This window comes from Lepidochelys kempii, chromosome 14 (assembly GCF_965140285.1).
Source record: "Lepidochelys kempii isolate rLepKem1 chromosome 14, rLepKem1.hap1, whole genome shotgun sequence".
Lineage (NCBI taxonomy): Eukaryota > Metazoa > Chordata > Testudines > Cheloniidae > Lepidochelys > Lepidochelys kempii.
Genome location: NC_136393.1, coordinates 35150001 through 35171550, shown reverse-complemented (window position 1 = coordinate 35171550; position 21550 = coordinate 35150001). Strand labels below are relative to the sequence as shown.

General features: G+C 45.7%; 1 protein-coding gene across 1 annotated transcript; it reads left to right on the top strand.

The window, feature by feature from the left end:
* The first annotated feature begins 1865 nt into the window (after window positions 1–1865).
* On the top strand, window positions 1866–13550 carry LOC140898283 (zinc finger protein RFP). The gene is made up of 7 exons (XM_073311917.2): window positions 1866–2282; window positions 4341–4436; window positions 7222–7452; window positions 7768–7790; window positions 8441–8556; window positions 10505–10564; window positions 12788–13550. The coding sequence occupies exons 1-7, from the start codon at window positions 1866–1868 to the stop codon at window positions 13300–13302; spliced, it is 1458 nt and encodes a 485-aa protein (XP_073168018.2). The 3' UTR covers window positions 13303–13550.
* Window positions 13551–21550: the final 8000 nt, after the last annotated feature.

Genomic DNA, 21550 nt, shown 5'->3' with positions numbered 1-21550 from the left:
GGGAACCAAATCAATTCATTAAGAACTATGCTTAGCTTCTGGCAAACAGAGACTAGGGACACAATCCGAGCCCATCCTGGCTAATAGCCATTGATGGACCTATTCTCCCCATACTTATCTAGTTCTTTTCTGAACCCTATTATAGCCTTGACCTTTACAGCATCCTCTGGCAGAGAATTCCACAGGTTGACTGTGTGTGTGAAGAAATACTTCCTTTTGATTGTTTTAAACCTGCTTTCATTGGGTGACTCCGAGTTCTTGTGTTACCAGAAGGAATAAATAACACTTCCTTATTTACTTTCTCTATGCCAGTCATGATTTTACAGACCTTTATCATATCCTCCCTTAGCTGTCTCTTTTCCAAGCTGAAAAGTCCCAGTCTTATTAATCGCTCCGCATATGGAAGCCATTCCATACCCCAATCACTTTTTTTGCCCAATTTTTGTTGCTTTTTTCTGTACGTTTTCCAATTCAAATAAATATTTTTTGCTAAGGGGTGACCAGATCTGCACGCAATGTAGTTACTGGAAAGGATTCCATGGCTGTCTCACTGAAGGAGGTACACAGGAGTAGCTAGAGATGTGGGCTCGGAACTTCAGTCACAGGTCTTTAGATGTTGCTGTCTATGTGGCTCGTGTGCTGGATATGTCTAGTAACATGGAGAAGGAATTGGTGCTTTGCACTGGAGTGGGTCAGGAACAAGAATGTCCTTTTTGTGAGAAATTCCATTTTTATTTTTTGTACCAAATCAGAATGAAAAAAACCCATCCTGCAATGGTAAACAAAAATTAATAATTTGGGGTGAATTGAAATGTTTCATTTTGTTGCCGGCACCCAGTGCCGAGAGGCTGAACAACAGCTTGAGTGGTTCGTTACCCGGTGTGCTATACCCAATAATCACAATGGGGTGGAGAAGCAGAAAAGTTTATTTGAAGCTTCAAATAGCTACAGGGAGATTTGAATCTCAAATCCTGCACACAGAGCAGGAAGTTACACAGGCTTTTATACATCCTTTTTCCCAGCATACTTATCCAATAGCAAGCTGCCCCAAGTATCCATATAGCCAGCCAATCCAGTTCCCAGCTAGTTCCCTGGTTCTCTGTATCATTTGTTAAACTATACATAAAGCTGCTTTATTCAGCATTGTTCTTCCATATCTGCCCTGTTTGGCCTTGCTTAGTTTCAGGCAATCTGACTCTGCAGCATATTTTTGCAGATTCTCAGCATAACTGCTGTGTGCGCCTCCAGGCGGGGTGGCCAAGGACACTTGGGCCTAGGACGCAAAAAGAAAAGGAGTACTTGTGGCACCTTAGAGACTAACCAATTTATTTGAGCATGAGCTTTCGTGCTCATGTATTTCATTTCATTTCATTTTATTTCATTTCATGTATTTCATGCTCAAATAAATTGGTTAGTCTCTAAGTTGCCACAAGTACTCCTTTTCTTTTTGCGAATACAGACTAACACGGCTGTTACTCTGAAACTTGGGCCTAGGACGCAGAGCTTCTGCGAGTGCCTCCAGGCGGGAGGGGGGGCCAAGGACACATGGGCCTAGTGCGAGGGGGCTTCATCGACACTCGTGGTCTTCCATCCCCTCGAGTTACCTAGTGGCCATGCCCCAGTGTCCCCAACAGGGGAGAGCAGATTTCACATTCCTTGACCCGTTTTTTACAGTGGTGAATTTGGTAGGGCCCTGCTCATCACACTTCAATCAAAGATTCTTTTCAATCTACAAAAAACAAACAGCATGAGACCGCACCCAGAAAAGAAATGCCTAATGACTGTGCCAAATTCAATCAGCCCATTCCTGACAAGAAAGAAACGAAACTAAATACCTCTCTGGTCTCTTTCTTGCACTAGAAGCCATGGCTGCTACAAATCCAGCAAAAACTCTCCAGGACGAAATGACCTGTCCCATCTGTCTGGAGTATTTTAAAGATCCGGTGTCTCTAGACTGTGATCACAGTTTCTGCAAAGCCTGCATCACCCAGTGTTGGTGGGGATTTGCTACGGACATCGCCTGCCCTCAGTGCAGAGAGATCTTTCCCGAGAGGAACCTCCGGCCGAACAGGCAGCTCAGGAATATTGTGGAAGCAGCCAGAGAACTCAGGTTGCAGACAGGGAGGGAATCAGGACCAGAGAGACTGTGTGAGAAACACAAGGAGCCTCTCAAACTCTTCTGCAAAGAGGACGAAATCCGCATCTGCCTGGTGTGTGACAGATCCAAGGAGCACAGAGATCACACCGTGATTCCTGCTGAAGAAGCTGCCGAAGAATTCAAGGTAGGAAATGACCAACTGTTATTTTTATAGCCAGAGCCTTGGGAAACTCACCTTCGCCCAGCATTAGGGTTTTCTTGAGCCCCAGATAGCCACTCAATAAGCCTCCACTGGAGAGGAACGAGGGACTTCAGGCCTAGGTAGGTTTCCCAGCAACTGGGAATCCTCCAAAGGCTTGTGCAGGTGAGAAGTGTGGCCCTAAATAAATATTCTAAGGCTAACATGCTGGAGTGTGGGGGAGTGAGTAACCTGCACCCCACCCCCTCCTGCTTCCTATATGTGGAGTCCTGGGCAGTGAAGGACCCCCCTTCTCTGCCCTTCCCCACTTCCACCATCTCCCAAAGCTATTAACACCATGTCCATGCTGCTCCTGTCCTTGGGGCTGAGGGAGCAGAAGGTGTAGCTGGGGCTGTCCTCTTGGCCCACATCCCCTTCATCATTTTCCTGCAGAGCTCCTCACCCAGACGAGAACCAAGGGAGCTGCGCTGCACCCTCATGAGACGTAGGAGGGCACTGGAGTAGAGCTCCCATCCTGCAGAGCCTAGCAAATCTGTCTGATGCAGGAAGCTGGGACTGAGTTGGAGGGGGCAGCAGAGCAACGAGGCATGTAGCAGGGTCATTGCCTCCAGAGTGCCCCCTCCTGGCCTGGGGCTCTGCCTCAGTTTCCCTCTGCAGTTTCCAGAAATAATCCACAAAGGCTTTTTGGGGCTAGTAACACCCCTGCTCTCTCAGCAGCGACTCGCAGGACTTCAAGTCTGGAGTTCGGCCTTATCACCCCAAGGAAGCTCCAAGGCCTCCTCTGCCTTCTCCACAAGCCTCCTCCCTCTGGCTCTCTATAGGCCTCTGTTTTACCTACCCCAGGCCTGGTTGAATCACATGATCCCACCGGTCACCACTCCCCATTTTCCCCACCTGGGGAGGAGAACTGGCATGTGACAGGTGGGGCAGAGACCCCTCTCCTATAATAGGGCCAGCCACCCTCTAACTGGCATCGTCCCTCTTCCACGTCTCCTGAGGGCACAGGGAGAGAGTCCCAGTCCTGAAGATTTCTGTTTGGAAATTTTGGCCGTAGATTTCAGTGCCCATAAAGTTTCCATGTTGACATAAATAACAATAATAATAATAATTCATAATCAATAGAATGTACTGATTTCTATTGCAGTAGCATCTCTGGTCCCCAGTGAGGGATTAGGGCCCCATTGTCCCAGGCACCGTACAGAGAAGTCAGGCAAAGAGAGCTCACAGTCACAGTCTAATGAAGAGGATATGCAGCAGGTGGCTAAAGAAACAACCGGGGGTTGGAGTGGGGGACAAGTAAAGAGCGCTGTGTTTGCATACACTGGGAATCGCGATACTTAGGTCATTGTGGGTGGCCACCATTCCAGATTTCAAAGCTGTCCATTTTCTCTGGTGCAGACTTAGGTGCCCGTACTTTTCTATGGGGAAAGTTTTAGGTGCTTGAGTGGCAGCAGGCGGAGGAGGAGTCTATGGCCCAGTCTCCCATAGTCGGCGGGTATAATAGGCCGGGGGAGGCTTTAGTCTCCCCTGGTGCAGCCACTGCCAACCTGCTGCTGGATGCTTGGGCCGTGGTGGCCTTGCCTGTGCTCCACCTCTTCCTGTCCATGCTCTTCCCCTTCCCCGAGACCCCCTCCACCCACCACTGCCTGGTGAGTCGCTCCTTTCCTCCACTCCACCCCCGCTCTATAGGTCCCCACCGCTCGCTGCGTCCCTCCTCTCCCCGACTTCCTCCCCCTCAAACTTCTCCCCCCCCCACACCACTCACTGTGTCCAAGTATGTGATGCCAGTTTCCTGTTGGCGTAAATCAATGGAGTAACAAGGTCAAACAACTTCAAAGAGTCTGAAAATGAAACACTCCCAGAGTTCATTAATATGTCTCCACTTCCTTAATATCATAAACCTACTGAGTTCTCCACACATCTGCAGAGTGTTTGTTTGTGTTGGAAAAGCCTCCCCCGCCCCCCCCCCCGCCCCTGCCCGCCTGCCACCCCCACTCCTAAAACTAAAAATAACACCACTGAAATCGTTTTCTGTTTCTTCAGGAAAAGATTCAGGCCCATTTGAATACTCTGAGGGAAGAGAGAGAAAAGCTCCTGGGATGTAAAATGAGTGGAGAAAAGAGAAGCCAGGAATATCTGGTAGGTGCCTGTCATTATTAACCTGTATGTGTAATGAGCCGGATGGAGGGGCGTTCTGCATCAGAGCAATAAGGAGACGCAGGGGCAATCTAGAGGCCAAATTATATTTTATCTCAATGAGTTGGGGGTAAAGCAGAAATTCGTTCAGTGGGGAATAATCACAAATAAATCAAAACTGCGGGTTTTTTTGCAGGAATTACTACTTAGACTTACACCATAAATGGTTATCAACCTTTTTGCATTTGCAAATTTCGAAGGTGTGGAGGTGTGGACGGACTCCTTTGGAAATCGATTGTCTGTATGTATAGTTGAATTCTGTGCAATCAGTTTTCTTTTGCGGCCCTCTTAGACATCGTCTGGGTCTGCGGACCACAGGTTGAAAATACTGCCATAAACAACTGTAAACTATTATTCTTATCTACTGTATATTAACGACTGTTACCTTAATTAAACTCACTTCATAGGTAACAATTAACACGAATGAAATAACAGAATTCTGAATTAGAAAATCCAACCCAGAACAAACCACCACTGTTACACGTTCACTTCTTATTTCACAGTTCTCTGCCTCTGTCAGCCCAGAGTTTGGAGGACGTTTAGTTATATCTTGATGAATCCTCTTGGGCAATCTTTGTTTACTGTTCTGAGTTCCAGCTTAAATAAAGCCACGTATTCCTGTCTGTGATGTCTTGGGTTCTATCCCTCCGTTCTCTTCTGGCTTACAGTCTCTTTGTGCTCTGACAATTTCTCCATTTCTGTCATTCACCTTGTATGCCTGAGGGTGCTATCCAGCGATGTTGATTTTCTTACTTTCACAACAGCTTACATCCTCCTTATTTTTTAAGTCAGTTTCTCTTTAAATACAGTTTTTCTTTTATTCCCGGCTATTTCCTTCACATTTCACTCTTGTGAATGATTGCTTTGTGGCCTTTGGGAATGCAGACTTTTGTCTGCTGCTTCATGATCCTGAATTACTGTGTGGTGTGCGTGTGTGTGTGTGTACGTGTGCACACATCCATAGAGGGCCCGAAAAATCCTCTCCCTAGAAAAGGGCAACATGATCCTCTTTGGATTCTAAGCTTTCATTTCTATTAATGAATTAATTTCCAGCTTTTGTGGCTGTGATAAATGAAGGGGGGGTCTCCGTTTTATGGACACCCAGCCAGCCAGTAGCTGTAAAATCCCTCTTAGTAGCTGTTCTCTAATTGCTCTAACTGTAAAGGGTTAAAAAGTCTCACTGCTATGCCCAGGTAACAGGAAGTGAGTGGGCACCTGGACAAAAGAGCCAATGGGAAGGCTAGAACTTTTTAAAATGGAGACAAGACTCCCCTTTTGTCTGTCTGTTGTTGTTCTCCCGGGGAAAGGTGGACAGGGTAGCAGCTTTGCTGTAAGAAGCTTGGGCCAGGTATGAAAAAATCATCAGTCTCATACCTAGAAACTACTCATTTGAAACCCCAGATATGTAAGTAGATCAGGAAATGTCTAAGAAGATGCGATTAGGTTTATACCTTTTATTCCTTTATGGTTTTTCGACTCCACTCTGCTAACCCCAGGTGCTTTTGTTTTCCTTGTCACCTTTAAGCCGAACCTGAAGAAAGCTGTTCTTGGCGCTTAATCCTTGTAGTGGCTTTTTTCAGAACAGGATTGGATTTTTGTGTGTTAAGAGGTTTGTGCATGTGGTGTTTAATTAGCTGGTGGCAACAGCTGATTTCCCCTTTCTTTCTCAGCTGTTCCCCGGAGGGGGGTGAAAGGGCTTGAGGGTGCCCCACAGGAAGAATTCCCAAGTGCACCTTCCTGGGCTCTCAAAGGGGTTCTGCACTTGGGTGGTGGCAGCATCTACCCATCCAAGGTCAGAGAAAAGCTGTAACCTTGGAAATAATACAAGCCTGGAGTGGCCAGTATTAATTTTTAGAATCCTTGCGGGCTCCCACCTTCTGCACTCCAAGTGCCAGAGGGGGAATTAGCCTGGACAGTGGCTGTAATAAACATTTTCCCAATGTGAAATGAGTGTATCCAATGCAGAGCTCTCTGCCTGAGTCTGCAGTTTTTTGTGTCATGGTTTCATTTGTTTTTTTTCTCCCCACCTGTCTCTGTCAACATGGTTCTGAGTAGAGCTCAGCAAATACCAGATCTGTTTCACTGGCTGACTGTTAAAAAGAATTGGGTTGAATCAAAGCTTATTTTTTTATAAAAATTTCAGCAAATCACAAATTTGTCTTTTTCTTGGTCAAATGAAATGTTTCATTTTGACAAAATCAAAATATTTTGTTTCAGTTTAGACCATTTTAAAATATATATATATATATATAATTATATAAAAACAAGGACATTTTCAAACATGAAGTAATTTGAAATATAAAACCCTGGGAAAAAATTAAAACAAGAAAATGTTTTGATTTTTCATTGATTTCTTTTTGTAACAAAACAACTGGGTGACAGTGACAGGAATTAATAAAACGTTTCAAAGTTGACAAATCTGCATTTCCCCTGGAAAAAATTTTTAGTGCAGAAAATGTTACCCAGCTCTAGTGCTGAGTCCTGCCTCCTGCTGCTTTGGATCTGTGTGTCCGAGGCCATCAATAATGTATGATCCAAACCAGGTCAGACATGGCAATGTGGAAAGGTGTGAGAAAATCCTCTCTCTAGTAACTACAGGATATTGTTCACTGTAAGATGATTTAGAATTTGTAAAGACTTTCTCCCTCCTGCACATTCAGCGCTCCGTGAAAGGACCCCAGGCTCCAGCCATGTCCATGACCAGCCCTTGCCCTATTTTTGTTTACAGAGAAAGACAGGAACCGAGAGGCGGAAGATTGTGTCTGAATTTCAGCAACTGCGGCAGTTCCTGGAAGAACAAGAGCGACTCCTGTGGGCCCAGCTTGAGAAGCTGGAAAAGGAGGTTATGAGGATACGGAGGGAAAGTGTCACTAAACTCTCTGAAGAGATTTCGCGTCTCAGTGAGCTGATCAGTGAGATGGAGGGCATGTGTCAGAAGCCAGTGAGTGAATTCCTGCAGGTGAGACTGAGTGAGAAACATCCCAGGTCCCCACACAGGGACAGAACTGCTCCTAAATTATACGCACAGGGGTCCAGCAGTCAGAGATCTCAGTGTAACTCAGCGTGTGCATTCCTGAAATGTGAATTACTATTGTTGATTGCAGAGTGACAGACAATTTGATATTAGAGATGGAAAAGCCCCATTAGCTCAGCAAACACATGGCCCTGGAGCCAGGGCAGAGCCTCTTTTCCCCATACTTGCAATATCCCTTCTTTGGAATGTTAAGTGTGTGTCAGGTGGGACTGAAATACTCTCTCTCTCTCTCTCCTCTAGGATGTCAGAAGCACCCTGAGCAGGTACATGGCTCTCTCACTCCCCTTACACTTCACAATGCTAGGAAAGACCTTGGAGATGATGTTAGCACCGCATCCCCCCAAAGCTCTACAGCAAAATGTGTGGGGAAGGTCACATTTTGGATACAAATCTCTTTGATAAACTTTATTCTGAGGTTCTCACCATTTTATAGAAGACTCTGGAATTATCCATTCAATGGGAAGGACTAACCTCAAATATTTCCTAGAGATGTCACCTCCCTGGGGGTCTGTCTGCCTCAGCATTGTGGGGATGGAATATGGGCCTGTCACTGCTGGGGCCCTGGTCACCATTCAGCCCAGGGCAGCAGTACTCAAGAGTCTTTCCTGCCTGACGACTGTTTTGAGACTGTGTGGAATAAGTTGGGGAGTGGGGAGTTGGTGTCTCAGTCTAGTTCTTAGTGGACGATTTCTACAGCACTTCACATGGGAACCTCCTGTCCCTCAGAGCATGGAGGCCAAGGAATGAATTGGCCATAGAGACTCAATTCCCCTTTTATCCCCAGAGCTTGTCTCTCCAGGCCAGAGTTGAAGAATGTTAATGGGATTTTTGAGGGGAAGGTTTAACTGCCATGCCAAGAACTTATAATGTGTCACTAAATGAAATATAATCATGTGACATTGTTTCTGTCCAGGTGTGAGAAAGGGAAGTTCCAGCAGCCAGTGGAGATTTCTCCTAAACAGGATAAGAGACTCAGTGATTTCTCCCAGAAGACTCTTGCTCTAATGGAGACTCTGAGAAAGTTCAAAGGTACCTAGAAGGGATCTAGAATGGGAAATTGGGATAAGCCTCTGGGACTGTTGGAGGAGAATGACTCTGGCCAATTGGTTCATAATTAGATAATGCCTCTATTTAATTGTTGGGTGAGAATGCCACACACGGAGTCCAAGTCACTCAGGTTCATTAACTGAAACCTTTGTTTGTACCAAAGGCATGTCTTGCAATTGCAGTTACTATGAAAGTAAGAAATGACAGACATACTGAAAGACGTACTGGCCAGTTGCCTTCTGCTGGGACATAGGTGTGTCATGGTAGATTTCTCCTACGAGGCTCTCATTACACTTACAATGTCTGACATATTATACACAGCCAACTAAAATATTTATTAGTTTTTTTTCCAATCCTCTTTGAGTGTTATGACTATTAAGTATCTTATATAGCTCATACAATACACATGCACAAACTTTTAAATTTTCAGTGCTTTTGCTGCCCAAGCAATTTCCATGTTGTTATTCTCTTTTCTGATTGGTTTATTACCACCGATTATGCATAGGTCACTTTGACCCTTGTCTCCACATGGGGGTTTTTGGACTTTGCTAACTGCTCCTTGGCACTACATTTTAGGTGTCTGTCGTCTTTAAGCACTTTGTGTGATCAAAACATCTCTTTGTCCTACAGAGCAACTTATGAACACGTCACTTAATAACAAGGTCACTTAAGGCAACATTTCCCTTATGTCAAGCAAACAGCTCACCAGGCCAAAGCCAAGTCAGTCAGCACAAACGCACAATCTCAGTCTCTCCAAACTTATGCATGACCCTTGTACCAATTCTCAATACTGAACATAATAACTAGTGGAACGCAGACAAATGGAGCAGATGTAGCAGGGCCCAGGTGTCAGGATGTTTCCCATTAATTCATGATGGAACAAAGGTCACAATATTAAGGCCCGTATTTAGTAAAAATGGCCTAATTTGGGGCACCTGAGTTTCTCTCTCCCCACTAGAGAGCTGCAGGGCAGGTGCTCCAGAGCCGTGTAGCCTCCACAGCTGCAGGGGGAGTCAGTGGGAGCTGCAGGTGCCCAACCCCTCTGAGAACCAGGCCCCAGGGGCCTAAAAGACAGGCCTGTAAATTAAAGGCAAATTGTTAAAGCTGGACCCAGCCCATCATTAGGCTCTGGTCCCATATGGCAACTAGTCTGGGCCAAATGGGCCACAGGGAAGGAGAAAGCTCCTCCCCCACGGTGAGGGATCCCTCCAGCACAGGAGCCTCTTGTACCTCCTCCCCAGCAGCTGCAGGCACAAGGTGGGTTCCTGAGAGGGCTGGGAATGGGGTGGGGGTGGACCAGAGACAGAGGGACATGGGCAGTGTAAAGCTGGGCCTCTGACACTCTGCACATTGGCCAAGACACATGGGCACCACTGTCAGAGGGAGGTAGCTCTGGCTGGCTTCAGAACTTCCTCAGCCTGGGCCAAGGTCTGCACCGGCCCCTGCAGCCACTGAACAACAGAGTCATAAAATGGCCCCTCCCCTCTCTCCTTTTGCCGGTACAGGGGTGAATCTGGCTCATGGAGCCAACCTTCCCCCTGCCTCAATGTCCACATGGATAAAATGATTTTATTATTATTCCTATTTCTGCCTATGGAGGACGAGGGCCCCATCATGCTGCTTTCTGTAGAGACACTGAGTAAACAGACCCAACAGCTAACAATTAGAGCCAGGATTTCACGAAGTCTCAACATCCCGTAGAGATTGTAAGTCCTGGGATGGTTGTGAGGCTTCCATTTCTGTGAGATGCCTGAATGAGAGGGGAAAGAGAAAGTTTCAGATTAGTTTATATTAAATATCTGAGTGTCTCTGGGCCTCTCTGTCTGTTTCTCTGTCATGACCGAAACACAGTTCTAGGAGTTCAGAGTGGGAATGCTGCTATAAATAAGAGAGCCTGAAATCTCGTCTCTTTTCTCCTTTCCCCCTCTAGACACTCTGCCGTCTGCACTGGAAACAAGAAGAGGGGAACGTGTACGAGCACACAGACAGGGTGAGAAACCAGAGAAAACATTTTCATGAGATTGTAGCTAAAGTTACCAACCAAACTGACAGAGACCATGACACACAGATCCCTAAAAATAAACACGTTGAACATTGTGGAGATCCCAAGCTGAAGTCACACAAATACTCCTGACAGTTACCTTGGTGCTGAGTTCATGCCCACGCTGATGAACAAAAACACTCTCCCTGAACAGCATCCAAACACCCTTAACTCTGACCCTGGGGTTTTCATAGACGTTGACAGGACTTTTAATATTATATTGAGAGGAATGAGTGGAGAGCTCTCTCCCCTGAGGACTGACACATCCCTGTCCTTTATCCTGGCTGAGGGGGTTGCCCCCATAGGCGTCTACTCCGTGGGTGCTCGGGGGATGGAGCTCCCACAGCAAAAGAGTTGGTGCTCAACACCCACTGGTGGCCGTTGCTCCCACTCTCCTCTAGCGCCTCCCTCCCGCCTGTGGCCCTTCCAATCAGCTCCTCCCCCTCCCTCCCAGTACTTCCCGCCCACTGCAATCAGCTGTTCAGCAGTGTGCAGAAGGCGCTGCAGGGAGGGGATGGAGCTAGGGCGGGGGGTGTTCAGGGGAGGGCGCAGAATGGGATGAGACAGGGGCAGGAAGAGATGGGGTGGGGTGAGGCCTTGGAGGAAGGGGTGGAGTCGGGGCAGGGACTTGGGCGGAGCGGAGGGTCAAGCACCCCCGTGGAAAATTACAAAGTAGGCGTCTCTGGTTTCCCCTATCGCTCTTCTCCAACATCCTACCTTTCCTTTGGGCAGGGCTTGGCTCTCCCATTGGAGCATCTCACTCTTTCATGGATTGGGGAGGTGCTGTCCTGCTGATGCTGCCCCTCTCCCTTCTCTCTGGGCTAGGGATGGGGCTACCCCAGCCAATGCCACCTCCTACTCTCTGGTCTAAAGTGGCTCTTCCCCAATGCTGCACTTCCTCTCTGTTCCCTGGCCTGGGGGTGGAGGCTGCATTAGGGGAGGGAGGTTGCCTCTGGGGTTTAAAGCTGGTACCTTCCTCTTCTGCTCCCTCCTCACTAAAAGCTTCTGATACCTTCCTGGTTGTACATTGGTCAAACTGGACAGTCTCTACGTAAAAGAATAAATGGACACAAATCAGATGTCAAGAATTATAACATTCATAAACCAGTCGGAGAACACTTCAATCTCTCTGGTCACGCAATCACAGACATGAAGGTCGCTATCTTAAAACAAAAAAACTTCAAATCCAGACTCCAGCGAGAAACTGCTGAATTGGAATTCATTTGCAAATTGGATACTATTAATTTAGGCTTAAATAGAGACTGGGAGTGGCTAAGTCATTATGCAAGGTAGCCTGTTTCCTCTTGTTTTTTCCTACCCCCCCCCCCAGATGTTCTGGTTTAACTTGGATTTAAACCTGGAGAATGGTCAGTTTAGATGAGCTATTACCAGCAGGAGAGTGAGTTTGTGTGTGTATGGGGGTGGGGGGGATGTGAGAAAACCTTGATCTATGCAGGAAATAGCCCGACTTGATTATGTAAAGAGTTGTCACTTTGGATGGGCTAGCACCAGCAGGAGAGTGAATTTGTGTGGGGGGGTGGAGGGTGAGAAAACCTGGATTTGTGCTGGAAATGGCCCACCTGTTGATCACTTTAGATAAGCTATTACCAGCAGGACAGTGGGGTGGGAGGAGGTATTGTTTCATGATTTCTGTGTGTATATAAAGTCTGCTGCAGTTTCCACGGTAAACATCTGATGAAGTGAGCTGTAGCTCACGAAAGCTCATGCTCAAATAAATTGGTTAGTCTCTAAGGTGCCACAAGTACTCCTTTTCTTCCTGGTTGTGTCTCTGATGCTGGGAATGGAGCAGCCCCAGCAGGGGGAGCTGGGAGCTGAAGCCTCTGCAAACAAATGAGAAACCAGTGAAGTGGTTCCTACGATGAAGTGAGCTGTAGTTCACGAAAGCTCATGCTCAAATAAATTGGTTAGTGTCTAAGGTGCCACAAGTACTCCTTTTCTTTTTGCGAATACAGACTAACACGGCTGTTACTCTGAAACCTATCAAACAGTGAGGAACTGCAGTGACATCTCTGCTCAGTCTCAGGTGCCCAGGACAGAGGCAGCTCCCTGGGATCCAGGGCTGATCAGGGCTGCTGGGGAGTGTGAGAAATGGTCCCAGCCTCCCCCAGGGCCAAGCTCTGCCCCTAATGCTCGGATTCTCTCTCTCCCCAGTGAATGTGACTCTGGATCCAGACACGGCTCAGTCCCAACTCATCCTGTCTGAGGATCGGAAAAGCGTGAGACGAGGAGACACACGCCAGCGACTGCCCAACAACCCTGAGAGATTTGACACTGAGCCCTGTGTGCTGGGCTGTGAGGGATTCACCTCGGGGAGACATTGCTGGGAGGTGGAGGTGGGGGGTTGGACAGGCTGGGCTGTGGGGGTGGCCAGAGAGGCTGTGGGGAGGAAGGGAGCGATCAGCCGTAGACCTGACAGGGGGATCTGGGCTGTGGCACGGTGGCCGGGTCAGTTCCTTGCTCTCACCTCCCCTGTGACCCCCCTGCCCCTGAGCTGGGCCCCCAGCAGGATCCGGGTTTGTCTGGACTGTGACCGGGGGCAGGTGACATTTATCGATGCTGGTGACGAGGCCCCGCTTTTCACTTTCCCACTGGGCTCCGTCCTTGGGGAGAGAATCCGCCCCTGGCTCCGGGTGGGGTGGAAATCCCAGCTCAGACTGTGTCCCTGAGAGTTGGGCGAGGTGTGTGTGTGTGAATATCCCACTGGGGCCCTGAAATCAGCCTCTCTAGCCTCGCACACCCTAGTCTCCATGACTTCTCCCTGTGGACTGTCTAACATGCTTCCTCTCTGTCCCTGGAGGTTGCTTCTGGTCTCATCTCTGTAGGGTGACCAGATGTCCCGATAAAATCGGGACTGTCCCGATTTTTAGTTCTTTGTCCCGCATCCCGACCCATGCACGGTTGGGACACCATTTGTCCTGATATTGCGGCTTTGGCCCCCCCCGGCCGTTTCTTTTTTTTTTGCTTTGGCAACTCCACCCCGGCTTGCTTCCCCCATGTGTCCCGATCTTTTGTCCGTTTCATCTGGTCACCCTACATCTCTGTGCAGCCCCTGGCCTGTCAAACCATAGAGCGCATTGAGTGAGCAAGGTAGAGAAGCCAATGTCATCACTGCCCCAGGGTCTGTGCAGCCTCTTTGCCACTGTCCTCTATGATCCAGGAGGACTCTGGGGATCCTGGATCAGACAGTGGCACTGAGACATGGGGGGAACAGCCCACTGGGAATAAAACATGGGACGAAAAAATGAGCTTCTCTAGCCACAGTTATCCTAGCCCCCCTATGGGAATCCCCCAGGCCATCTACCCAGCGCTCTAGCTCATCCCTATGCCCCTGGTGGACCCCTGTCTACACAACTCCCCCCCCCACCCCCGCCATACCTCATCTCTTTGGCCCCTGGAAGCGTCTCCTCCTTCCTCTGTGCAGAACCAGGGATGTGGGGGAGGAGGGGGAAGAACCCCTGGAGCTGCAGGAGGAGCAGAGGGGCCTTGAGGGGCAGATGTGTTGGTTGCAAGGTCAGAACTGAGGGAGGGGCTGACGGCAGAAGTTATGTGGGGTTGGGGGAAGAATTAACAGCCAGGCTGGGGACAGGCAGAGGTGGGGGTGGCAGGGACACAGACTAAATTAATTACGATTTGGGGGTTTGGGGAGAAACTGGAGGTTCCACAGCAGCAGGGAGCCTGGGAGAGGGAGCCCCAGGGACTGGGGAGTGTGACCTACAGGCCACCAGGGAAGGGATGCTGCGGAGGGAAGGAGTTGTGGGTGGGGAGATGTCACCTGGATCATAGAATCATAGAATATCAGGGTTGGAAGGGACCCCAGAAGGTCATCTAGTCCAACCCCCTGCTCGAAGCAGGACCAATTCCCAGTTAAATCATCCCAGCCAGGGCTTTGTCAAGCCTGACCTTAAAAACCTCTAAGGAAGGAGATTCTACCACCTCCCTAGGTAACGCATTCCAGTGTTTCACCACCCTCTTAGTGAAAAAGTTTTTCCTAATATCCAATCTAAACCTCCCCCACTGCAACTTGAGACCATTACTCCTCGTTCTGTCATCTGCTACCATTGAGAACAGTCTAGAGCCATCCTCTTTGGAACCCCCTTTCAGGTAGTTGAAAGCAGCTATCAAATCCCCCCTCATTCTTCTCTTCTGCAGGCTAAACAATCCCAGCTGAATCAATCCCAGGATGAAGAAGAGGTGGCTGTGTGGAGGGGAGAGTCAGGTACAGGGCAGGTTTAACCAGAAGGGAGAGAAGAAATGCAATGGGAAAAAGTGAAAATAAAGTAATACAAGAGTAAGGAGGGAAGCTGAAATGAGACGAGTGAAAGCAAAACCATTCTCAGAAGGGAAACGCTCATTGGGCACTGAGAGGGTAGGGGATAAATTCAGCAAAGAGAGCTGGGTACCTGGAGCTGCCTTTTGTTGACCTAACTCTGGGGTGTAGACAAGACCTTCATTTCAAATGATATCTCACAGGGCGGACTTTGCACAACTTTTATCATAATCTTGTAAAAGGGGAGAGCACAGACAAGATGGGAGAGTTGCATTGATGCTTTGAAGCCTCTTCACTATGAACTCGGAAACATTTATGATGCCCTAATTGAAATTTCTGATGATACTTACTTTTACTGGATCATCTGGCAATATGGCACGTTCAGATGCAAAAGCTCTTGCAAATGGCCTTTCCAAGTTCAAATTTGTGACTTCACTCATTTTGTGGTATAATATCCTTTTCAAGATTAACCTCACTAGTAAGCAGCTTCAGGAAAAGAACTTGAACATACCTTCTGCTATTCAAAAACTGCAGCAAACTAAAAATATTCTGGTGGAATTCAGAAGTGATGAAGGGTTTGAAAGAACACTGGTAGATTCTCTCGAGCTTGCTGCAGAAATAGACTTTCCAACAGAATTTGAACCAGAGCCAGTTCACATTCAGCAAAAGAAACAGCAGTTTTCATATGAAGGACGAGACACACCCATTCAGAACCCAAAACAAAGGTTCAAAGTGAATTTCTGCTTCACAGTCCTTGATACTGCTGTTCACTCGGTTGATGAAAGATTTCAACAGATGCAGCAGCTAGAGTCAGTATTTGGCTTTCTTTATGATATCCTCAGCTTGCAAAAGAAAATAGCAAAACAGATAAGAGAATTTTGCATAAAACTGGAGCTGGCATTGACTCATGAAAATTCAAAAGACATTGATGCTACAGATTTGTGTAGTGAGCTTCAGGCTTTTTCAAGACAACTTAAGAAACATTCCGCTCCTGAAGAAGTAGTGAAGTTTGACTGTTAAAATAAACTCACAGATAGTTTTCAAACATTTTTATAGCTCTACACATTCTTTTAACTTTGCCAATTTCCATAGCTAGTGGAGAACGTAGCTTCTCAAAGTTAAAATTGATAAAAACATATCTGCGTTCAACAATATTAAAGAAGTTCTGTATTAAAATCACAAATGAGTTTGATTCCCCATAGTTTAAATTTCAGGGTATTACTAATTAAGAGGACTCTTGGTTTTTGGTACTGTTTCTCTCCCTCTCTGTGTGAAACTTGCAAGCTGCTAATTGTGTTAGTACATTCTAAGACAGAGTCTGTTCTCAAAGCAATTCTTTGTATCAACAACCACTCACACAGAGAGAGACTCAAAGCAATACTCTGTAACAATAGAAACAGCACCCAGAGACTCCCCGCCCTTTTGTTGTATTCATCTCGCTTTGTTAACAACTGTGATTAAAATAGAGATAGAGGATGTATGTGGATGGTTGCTTGGTGTGGATAATAACTGAATGATCAGGGAAGTGCCAGCCTAAGAATGCAGTGTCCATCGGCTGAAGAAGGCGTCAAGTGGAAATAACCAGAGGACCCCCGGACGGCAGACTGGAATCCACCCAACAGCCTCAAGGATGGGAGAACCAAAGAACAAGATAACATCCGGCAGCACGGAGCCGTCAGGAACGTGACATCTGCTGATTGATTCAGCAACAGCATGATGAAACAATTCCCATAGACTGGCATAGGAAGAAACTCCTATAAAAATGGACTCTAGAAAGTGAGAACTTTGGGGTCTGATTCTGCAAACCAACTTCCAGGAGCATCAGATGAGCATCTGACGAGGCCCTGTTCCCTTCTCATATCCAGGCCACCTGGCCAGTGGCTTGGCATGAGCAACTCTAAGGCTGGTAACTATGATAACAACCTTGCAGAACCTGTGTGTGTGGGTATGAATGAATGTGTGAATAAATATGAGATTGAATGGAATGTTATAGCTATAACTAACTGCTTACTATGATTCTTTCTGTATTCACAATAAATGTGGTATTTTGCCTTTTCCCCTTTAATAAGATCCTGCTGGTTTTTATTTTATTGGTATAACATTTTGGTGGAGAATTGTGAAAGGGGGAATACTTGTAAAAAAACCTCAGTTATTGTAAATATTGGTGTGCACACCGCCAGCTCTGTTGATCTAGGCATTTCTATTACGGCTGCTGGCCTCCGAGAAGGTAGCAGGGAAAAACAGGTTAACCAGACCAGACTCTCCTGTTACCTGTGGGGGGGGGGGGGGGGGGGAGAGAGTGTGGAGGGGGAGAGAACCTGGATTTGTGCTGGAAATGGCTCACCTTGATTATCATAAACATTGTAAGGAGAGTGATCACTTTAGATAAGCTATTACCAGCAGGAGAGTGGGTTTTGGGGGGAGTGGGGAGAGAACCTGGATTTGTGCTGGAAATGGCCCACCTTGATTATCATACACATTGTAAGGAGAGTGATCACTTTAGATAAGCTATTACCAGCAGGAAAGTGGGGTCGGGGGAGAGAAAACCTTTTGTAGTGATAAACACCCTTTTTTTCATGGTCTGTGTGTATAAAAACATCTTCTGTATTTTCCACAGTATGCATCCGATGAAGTGAGCTGTAGCTCACGAAAGCTTATGCTCAAATAAATTGGTTAGTCTCTAAGGTGCCACAAGTACTCCTTTTCTTAATTCAAAGTTGCAAAACTGACAGACCTTTTTGCTGGACACAGGTAATTAGCGTTGTTTGGCTTTGGGATTTGGCATTTAACCATTACAAGGTAACTCAATGCTTTACAAAATTTAAAATGTTTTTAAGTTGTGGCTGCAGCAGGGCAGTCAAAATCAGGAGAATAGAAAAAAAATTTGGATTCTTTTTGTTTGGTTGGTTGGTTTTTGTTTTGTAAGAAAATAGCAGATGAGAGCTGTAGTAAAAAAAATAAATAAATAAGAAATTAAAAAAAGACAGTGCCCCTCTGAAGCAACAGCAGGGGTGAGGTGCACAAAACAAAAAGAAGCAATGTTAGAAACAGTGAGCCTTAAAATGGCTCTGAGTAATCAGACTGTCACTTTGATAAAGGTACATGAAAACTCTGTAAGCAAAAAAAAAAAAAAAAGAAATAGTTACACCTTATGTAAAAATGCATCTGGATCATGTTATAGAAGTTAAACTATGGAAGGAATGTGCATTTGCCCCAGAACATGTATATTGTAGAAGGGGCAAAAGAAATGCAAACATACCATGCTACTTAATTAAAATGCTATTCGGGCTCCAAAGGGAGCCATAATAGGTTGGGTTTTCTTTTTCAGGTTGCTGTGTGTTTTGGAAGCAGAAGTTAAAAGTGATCAAAACTCTGGTGAAAGTTGATTGTGTCTCTTTTAAGATAGAGTCTCTGAGCTGCTGAGGGCTTTAAATCCAAAAGCAGGAAGCGTCTGTGAAAATGCAAATGTCCTAAATGATAAAGGAAGGAAAGAACTAGCAGCACAAAGGAGCTGCAGATAAAGGACACACCTGGTCAGCAAACAAAATGTCTAAATAAAAGGCATGGGATAACAAGATAATTTTAATAAATTTAATGATAATAAGAACCCCTGTAACAACGTATAGTGTGTATGATTTTTTGAAAAACCCTTTAAGGTCGTATGGTAATGATGCTTCTCAGCTATTACCTGTAAATAAACTTAAAGCTTAACACAGCAGGAAATACATTATAAACTTGGTCTGCTGTATAAGAAGGGAAACTGAGGTACCCCACCTCAGGGATTTCATGACTAAACAGTGGGATAATTTCCCCATAACCCTTAAAAGATTAAAGCCATTGAAACCTGGCCTGCCTATAGAAAAAAACAGGAAAATATGGGGGTAATTCCTCTGTTTTGCCAGCAATCAGCAAGGGTATTTGTAAAAGAAATATTTTAAGCAATAATCTGCCACCCCAAAAGAGGTAGAAACATGTTCTTTTGTCTTTCAGAAAATCAGGAAAAGCTGATGCCAGCGGAAGAGCAACCCAATACCATGAATCTACTGTCACAATAGAAATTGTGTTTTGTGTTCGATGTTTTGTCTTGTCTTGTTGCTAGCACTGTTGTGTGTTTAAAAAAAAAATACTGAAGACCTGCAGGTACTTAAAAATAAATTAAGCTCTCTGTCCCAGCTACAGGACAGCCTGATACAAAAACAAGTACATGCCGATGTAGACTTGGTCCAAATTGGTCTGGGTAACTTAAAAGCCCGATGGAATCTTTGGCAATGGCTTAATACTACCACATGGCTTATGCATAAGAAAAGAATTTAGAAATAGGAAACTACACAGCCATAGCCATGGGATGCACTGAAATGCAGATACTTGCCCTAGCTACTTTGGAACACAAAATGTTATGGGTCATATTGGGAAATATTAAGGGATTGATGCATTTGTTAAAACAAAGAAAGAGATCATTGTTTGACACTTATCAATATGAATGGATGCAATATGTTTCCAGTATTGTAAACCAGACTTGTTAACAGGGGAAATTGTTGTCAAAATTGCACACCTACAGTCCCTGGAAGCAAAGGTATTGAAGGTTAGCCCACTTCCCATATTACACATGGGATCCTTCTGGCTACCCTGGACCTCAAGCCAGTGGGCTGGGGAGGGAGGGAAGCTATTGGACACTAGAGGTTGTACCGAATGGACTCCTCAAAAGTGGGTGTGCCTCACCTTGCCTGTTGCCCCAGAACTTTGTAGTAAAGATACATCACTAGGATCATGTATGTGGGATGAATTGGAATCACAAACTCAAATTGCCTCACGGTACCTTCTCTTGAATAGACTACACAGAAAGAGAGTCTGTTCTCAAAGCAATTCTTTGTAACAACAACCACTCACACAGAGAGAGACTCAAAGCAATACTCTGTAACAACAGAAACAGCACCCAGAGACTCCCTGCCCTTTTGTTGTATTCATCTTGCTTTGTTAACAATTGTGATTAAAATAGAGATAGAGGATGTATGTGGATGGATGCTTGGTGTGGATAATAACTGAATGATCAGGGAGGTGCTAGCCTAAGAATGCAGTGTCCATCGGCTGAAGAAGGCGTCAAGTGGAAATAACCAGAGGACCCCCAGAGGGCAGACTGGAATCCACCCAACAGCCTCAAGAATGGGAGAACCAAAGAACAAGATAACATCTGGCAGCACGGAGCGGTCAGGAATGTGACATCTGCTGATTGATTCAGCAACAGCATGATGAAACAATTCCCATAGACTGGCATAGGAAGAAATTCCTATAAAAATGGACTCTAGAAAGTGAGAACTTTGGGGTCTGATTCTGCAAACCAACTTCCAGGAGCATCAGATGAGCATCTGACGAGGCCCTGCTCCCTCCTCATGTCCAGGCCACCTGGCCAGTGGCTTGGCATGAGCAACTCTAAGGCTGGTAACTATGATAACAACCTTGCAGAACCTGTGTGTGTGTGTGTGTGTGTGTATGAATGAATGTGTGAATAAATATGAGATTGAATGGAATGTTATAGCGATAACTAACTGCTTACTATGATTCTTTCTGTATTCACAATAAATGTGGTATTTGCCTTTTCCCCTTTAATAAGGAAACCTGCTGGTTTTTATTTTATTGGTATAACAGTTTTCCAAACATTTTTATAGCTCTACGCATTCTTTTACCTTTGCCAATTTCCATAGCTAGTGGAGAACGTAGCTTCTCAAAGTTAAAATTGATAAAAACATATCTGCATTCAACAATGGTGCAAGAGAGACTTCTTGGACTTGCCACAATGTCAATAGAGCATGAAATAGCTGGAAAACTGGTTCAAAACTAAAAGCAAGAAAAGTCACGTTTTAAGAGCACAGAGTGTTTTTTATTCGGAGTGTTTTGTAAATGCAGGTTAAAGTTCATTGAAGAGTTTTCTTATTTCTTTCTATATTGGATGTGGTAGCAATGGCAGTTAAAGGAGGATAGCGTAAATGGATATTTTTGGATTTGTAATAATAAAAATTATAATTAACATTTTAATGCATTTTTATTTGAAATCGGACTGAAATATCATCTAGCTGTTGTGTACAAATCTATTCTGAAAATTTTGTGTCTCTATTTTATTTGATCTCAGAAACATTGGTTGGACGGATGGAGGAACAGACAAACCAAATAAGCCTCTGTTTAAAAAAAAAAATGCTTAAAAACATTAAAAGGAAAAAAGGTGCAAAATGTTTCCCAGTTTACCAAAAACCTCAGCCTAGATCTGCCCTTGGGGTTTGGGGGTAGGAACGCCGATTGCATGGTTCACCTAGGGCGCCAGTCGCTGGCAGCTAGTCTAGGGCCGCCCCTGTCTACATGTGCCATCCCATCTGTCTGAAGTATTTCACAGAATCTGTCACTCTGGAGTGTGGGCACAATTTTTGCCAAGCCCTCAGTGCAGAGAAACTGTGCAACAGAGAAACCAGGCAGCTGGCAAATGTCGTAGAAATCGCTAAGCAGCTGAGTTTCCAGGCAGCAAAGGGAACAGTAGGGGACGGGGTGTGTGAGACACACCAGGAGGCTCTGAAACTGTTCTGTGAAGAAGATCAAACCCCCATCTGTGTGATCTGCAGAGAGTCCTGGGCTTACTGTGCTCACATGGTGGTTCCCATACC

What these genes read in the sequence shown, in the direction of transcription:
- LOC140898283 (XM_073311917.2), top strand. Translation starts at nt 1,866, where the DNA reads ATGGCTGCTACAAATCCAGCAAAAACTCTCCAGGACGAAATGACCTGT. An exon ending in CAGTGAGTGAATTCCTGCAG is followed by an intron (nt 7,453 to 7,767) that starts GTGAGACTGAGT and finishes TCTCTCCTCTAG; the next exon opens with GATGTCAGAAGCACCCTGAG. An exon ending in GTCAGAAGCACCCTGAGCAG is followed by an intron (nt 7,791 to 8,440) that starts GTACATGGCTCT and finishes GTTTCTGTCCAG; the next exon opens with GTGTGAGAAAGGGAAGTTCC.